Source organism: Sinocyclocheilus rhinocerous, unplaced genomic scaffold (assembly GCF_001515625.1).
Source record: "Sinocyclocheilus rhinocerous isolate Xijiao unplaced genomic scaffold, SAMN03320098_v1.1 scaffold852, whole genome shotgun sequence".
Lineage (NCBI taxonomy): Eukaryota > Metazoa > Chordata > Actinopteri > Cypriniformes > Cyprinidae > Sinocyclocheilus > Sinocyclocheilus rhinocerous.
In genome coordinates this window covers 358,264-364,473 of record NW_015626422.1, presented here as the reverse complement: position 1 = coordinate 364,473, position 6,210 = coordinate 358,264, and the positions used below count along the sequence as shown (strand labels likewise).

Here is a 6,210-nt window from a genome sequence, read left to right as displayed (position 1 = left end):
TACAGAGCTGTGTAGACTTTTTATAGCCATTGTACAACACTAAAAAGTCAAAATCATTCTTGATAAGAGGGTTCTTTGATGGTGTGAATGAAACAATCAAACTAAACATAAAACTTTTTTTTGTTTTATAACAAAACACACGTCCACGAGGAACAGACACGTTAAGATTTACACAGCTGATCTTTTATAAAGCACTTTACATAGTCAAGACACAAGAAAAGACCTGAGGACATCTGACACGAAACTGTGCAAAGTGTTCTGATTTCAGCAAAACAGATGCAATACAAAATAGTTTTTCGTCACATCGAATGTAATATTGCAATATTTTCAAAGCATCTGTTGGTGCATAATATTCCCAGATCCTGAGATTCAAACGCAGCATAAGAAAATCCAGGAACGTGAATGAGATGTAAACCGTTCAGCCTGACAGAGAAACGCTCACCAAGCATATTAAGCACTCTAGTGACATTTATCTATGTACTATATGACATTTATTGTGTATGGTAATGTGTAACCAGTGGGAATGGTTAGGCTGGTCAACTTCAGTAGCAGGTAGATGTCAAAACAACACCATTCTGCTGCAAAAAAAGTGTGTTCTGAAACCAATTGCAAGCAGCATATATAAAATCACAAATAATTCATTATATTACAGTAGATCTTTGACCAGTGCATGTTTTACTCTTAAATCACCTACTTTTTGAATACCGTGTGCATGCGACTCACTAAGAAATACTTCTTTTGGCTGGCGTTATAATAGTTACTGCATATATCTGGTTCTTTAAAACACGTTATTTACTGGTTTCATCATGTTTACATGAAAGAATCAACCGAGCTGCAATGCAGTGCTTCAGTGTGATTGTGATGCTTTTCTGACACAGTCTTTGAAGGTTTAGTGTCAGAGAAAACATCACAGGAGTGACTGCTGCTCTCTTCCACTCTTCAGTTCTCGTCTTTCTGGTTTTCTAGCTTCTAGCTGAAGCCGCAGCATGCGGAAGGCTCGTTCTCCGGCTGCATCACGTCATGAAGGTGAAATCTGGGCTCGACGGGCAGCTGGACTGAACATCTCACCAGCTCCCTGTGCATTACATCACAAGCTCTGTGTGGAAACTCTAACATCTTTACAAGTTTGCGAGCATGCTGGAAGAAACTCACTTTGCCACCGTCATAAAGGCCTCGTCCACGTTGAGTCCGGTTTTGGCACTGGTCTCCAGGAAAATGACTCCATACTCCTGCCAAAACCACGATTGAAGGGGTTTAATGTGAATAAAGCTCTTACTATTTGGGTTCCCAAACCAATATTTGACCAAAAAATATACATTTTTTAATTAGTTATCAATTATTACTTTTAATTTGTGAACTGGTTCTAAAAGAAAAATTAAAGCTGTACTAGCTTATAATATACATACAGTAATAATATATATATATACACACACCACACAATTGGTCAAAAGTTTGGAATAATTACGATTTTGTAATGTTTTTTTGAAAAGTCTCTTCTGCTCAGCAAGGCTGCATTTCTTTGATCAGAAATACAGTAAAAATTGTGAAATATTATTACGATGTCAAACAGCTGTTTTCTATGTGAATATCTGTTAAACTGTAATGTATTTCTGTGATCAAAGCTGTATTTTAAGCATCATTACTCCAGTCTTCAGTGTCACATGATCTTCAGAAATCATTCTAATATGCTGATTTATTATCAATGTTGAAAACAGTATTATTTTTGTGGAAACCGTGATGCATTTTATTTTTCAGCATTCACAGATGAATAGAAATCTATTTGAAATAGAAATATTTTGTAACATTTTAAATGTCTTTACTGTCACTTTTTGATCAATTGAATGCGTCCTTGATGAATACATTTCTTAATAATAATTAATAATTTATTTATTTTTAATGGTAGTGTATCACGGTTTCCACAAAAATATTGTGCAGCACGACTGTTTTCAACATTGATAATAATCAGAAATGTGTCTTGAGCAGCAAATCAGCATATTAGAATGATTTCTGAAGGATTAATAGAGAGATTTAAGGCTTTGCATGACTTTTTGAGATCATACTTTCCCATTTTTTCGACATAACTGTCTGTGATCGGATCTGAAACACTGCAATAGAACAGATGGCCCATGATGACTGACTGAGACTCACTCTGGCGAGTTTCTCTCCCTCCTCTCGTCTGATCGCTCGAGCGCTGGTCATGTCTGACTGTAGAGACGACACGCACAGTTACAGTTACACTGCGTGCTTGAGTTATGGCTTATATAACACCAGATCCAAGCTCAAAGTCTTCTTACCTTGTTGCCAAGCAACATGATGACCACATCATCCTGAGCATATTCATGAATCTCAGTAAGCCACGCCTACAACAAAACATCCAGCCAATCAGAAGCCTCTAACATTCTCTCTCTAGAGATCCAAAAATCCAAATAAACTAAAGTAGAATAATGTTAGATATTTGTTATGATAATCAGTTAAATTATGTTAACATATTATAGTTAACCAAAACTAAAACCATGTAAAAAAAAAACTTTGTTACTTGAAATAAAGTAAACTTTCACTGAAATAAAATAATTTTAACTAGTTTCAGTAATGTTTTACTAGGTTAACTTGGACTAAAATAACAAACTTTCACTGAAATAAAATTTATATAGACATATTTAAAAAAAAAAAAAATGTAATTAAAAATTTAATTATTACAAATATTAAAACTATTGCATTGATTTACATTGATTAAAATTTAAATTGATAAAAAATCGATTTCAAATCAATGCTGTTCATTTGAACTTTTATTCATCAAAGAACCATTCCTCAAAGAAACATCAAGATATGATAATTCATGATAATACACATAAATTCAGCTTTGCCATTACAAGAATAAATTATATTTTAAAATATAGTAAAATAGAAAGCAGTTATTTGAAATTGTAATAATATTTCACAATATTACTACATTTCTGATCAAATAAATGCAGCCTTGACGAGTCTTCAAAAGATAAAAAATTTTTTACAGATCCCAACCATTCGATTGTAGTTTATACAACCACTAATGTGACATAAAAGACCGTTTTCTAAACTTCAGTGAAGTTTGATTAGGTTTTAAGCACACTCTAATGATGTCTTGTTGTCAACACATTATTATTATTAAATATCAAGCATTCGGCATCATTTCACTTCTGCTAAAAACAAACAGGAGTGCCACGTCAGATGCAACCTATGAAACCCATTGCCATGTTACTCCTTCCTCTCAACATGATAACAGCATTTTTCTCTCCCATCTCAGCAGGTAATTTCCTCTCCTTACAGCCAGTGTGCCTAATTTGACAAACACCAATAATGGCTCTCAACGGAGAATGAATGATGCAGTCGACTGGAATCTCACCAGAGTCTTGCATCCTGCCATCTCAGCTCATTTAGCCTTATTTCCAGTCATTTACAACAAACCAATTATTCACTTGGATGTGATCGTCTCATCAGCCTGCTCGATTAGATGAGGATGGGAACAAGACCGCAGGCAGCTATTGAAAATGAATCAGCTCATTATTCTTTAGGAAGTTGGCTAATTAGTTGGGACATAACACGTTCTGTAAATGGAGAAGCATTAAATGCTTGTGACACCCAAGGCACCCATGAAACGGTAAGCAATGATCTAATGAAAAGATGGAATCCTGAAAAGGATCAGCCTTGGTTCACAACTAAATTGCACTTTCAGGGATGAAATTATACATGATTTAAATATATATATATTGGATAAAGGAATGTAAAGATATAATGATCTGAAAACCAAAAAAACACTTGAATGTTATATGAGATATAAACTCCACAACTACTGTACAATCAAGATTTCTAGGAAAGTTCTTGGAAACAACAACTCGAAAAGACTTAAACAACAAAAAGACTCATACAAACCTTACCGTACACTGCCATTCAAAAGTTTGGGGTTGGTAGATGTTTTTGAAAGAAGTCCCTTATGCTTACCACAGCATAATTTTTTTGATCAAAAACACAGTGAAAACAGTAACATTGTGAAATATAGGCCTAATTATTATATATCGGTCATTCTACACTCTAAAAAATGCTGGGTTAAATACAACCCAGTGCTGGGTAAAATAGGGACAAACCCAGCAATTGGGTTGTTTTGACCCAGCATTTTTTAGAGTGTAATATACAGATGTTGTGTGGCTTAATATTTTGTGAAAACCATTTTTTCAGGATTCTTTGATAAATCAAAAGTTTAAAAGAACAGCATTCATTTGAAATATCTCATATCTTTTAAATGTGAGTCTTTACTGTCACTTTTGATTAATTTCATCCTTGCTACATTAACGTATTAATTTCTTTCAAAAGAAAACCCCTTTTTAAACTTTTAAATAATACTGTCTATGTATTTATTTATTTATTTTTAAAGATAATGCGTAATTTTACTGAGATATTGTTTAAAACGTTTTTAGAGGTAATAAACAAGTTACAGAAAAGGTCAAATGTCATTGTGATTTTTTTATCATGCCACGTTTTTACCAGTGCATTTGGTACAGTAACTTCATATCATTTAATGAAATACACTCACCAAAACGGTTGTGACGTGGTCACTGTATTTTTACAGTAAAGTTCCACCAGACCTGCGGTTCAATGTTTTCATATACAGTATTTAGCTACATAATGCTATTAATGTTTCCTCTCTGGCTTCCATACCTGAGAGCTAATGAACATCCAGCTATTTTAGCAGTGAAATAAAGTCTGTCTACAGACATGTTCAAGTAAAATAAACTCATGCATATTACTTGCTTTAATTGTTCACCCCCACCTGGACACTGAAGGAATCGCGTCTTTATAAATGAAGACTGATGTGTGCCAAGAAAACATCTTGGTTGAATTTAAAGTATTTTATAAGTATAGCATATAAACTTTTAAAATAAAAGTTGCCTTATTAGTTGTAATTAAAAGCCACTTGTGTATGACTAAAATTTTTGTTTACTAGTTTCATAGCCGTTTTGTGTCCAAGTTAGGTGCAGTTTAACCAATTAAACAATTAATAAAGGAAATTTATTTCAATATTTTTCTCTTGTTAATCTTACAGCACATCATTTTATCCAGGCTTCAAATTAATTAAAAACTTAAATGAAAAACGGTAAGCAGAGTAACGCACAAAAAAACACTATATTAACAACTTCATAAACACACTATCAGACACTAGTGCTACAGCTGAAGCGTGCCTCTAATCAAGTTTTCTACTACTGTAAGTTATTAACAAAAAATAATCCCCATCCTCTTTTATTTTAGTGATTAGAGTGCAAATAAAAGCGAGAGCTTCTGTATGAGGCACCTGCGCTCGCGAGCGCTACTTTTTTTATTAAATATAAAAAATTAAAACTAACTAATATACTAAAATAATTACACTGCTTACAATTATGAACAGTTTTTTCAACAAATGCTCGGTGAAAAGAAATGCTTAACATTCAGTAGACTATCAACCTCAGGAGGAGAACCTGAATATTATTACTGTATATTATTATTATTACTGAATATTATAAGTGTGTTGACTGAAAGTCAGAGTTTGTACCCTTGTGTTGTCGAAGGAGGATCTGCTGGTGATGTCATAGAGCAGGAGGAGCGCTGTGAGATCAGCAATAAAACAGCTATTGATTAGAAGAAAACCTCCGTATCCTACATCACACTGAGAGACAGTGAAGGGCAATGTTCCTCTCAGCTACAGGACAGACATTTGATTGAATTCTAGTAAATGCGAAATAATTGCAATGCTCAGGCAAACCGCTATAGAGCTGGTGAATGCGGTTTACAGGTTTCATAGAAAGAGTATGATGTGCGCCGAATTAGTCGCTGTAGAAATCGAATACTTTAAAGGTTGTGGACGAAACGGCTCAACAACGTCAACGCAATGATGTGAGAAAAAACGTCATCATGCTTTAAAGAAGAGTGGCTTGATTAATGACACAGGTGGAGTAAAGTGCAAACTCTACTACATGGGGATGTTTAGATAACTGTAAAATAATTCACACGTTCACGTTTTTTTATTTTCAATATGTATTGAAAATATTTGTTTTTTATATATTTATATGTATTTTATTTTATGCATAATAAATAATTGACCTCAAAAAGGGAATTCATGAGCAATAACTACTTAACAATAAAATGTGTGTGTGTGTGTGTGTGCGTGTGTCTGTGTGTGAGTGTGAGTGTGTGTGTGTGTGAGTG

The 6,210-nt window shown here is 33.8% G+C and overlaps 1 protein-coding gene across 1 annotated transcript in view; it reads right to left on the bottom strand.

Annotated features, from left to right (window-relative positions):
* Positions 1-312: 312 nt before the first annotated feature.
* Positions 313-6,210, bottom strand: part of LOC107715539 (ras-related protein Rab-37-like) — an 8,763-nt gene continuing 2,865 nt past the window's right edge. Inside the window, exons 5-10 of the mRNA XM_016521694.1 lie at positions 5,558-5,610; positions 2,295-2,360; positions 2,149-2,205; positions 1,153-1,229; positions 691-1,075; positions 313-657 (exon numbers count right to left, since the gene is read on the bottom strand). Coding sequence (XP_016377180.1) covers positions 970-1,075; positions 1,153-1,229; positions 2,149-2,205; positions 2,295-2,360; positions 5,558-5,610 — 359 coding nt within the window. The 3' untranslated portion in view covers positions 313-657; positions 691-969. The remainder of the gene's footprint in view (positions 658-690; positions 1,076-1,152; positions 1,230-2,148; positions 2,206-2,294; positions 2,361-5,557; positions 5,611-6,210) is intronic.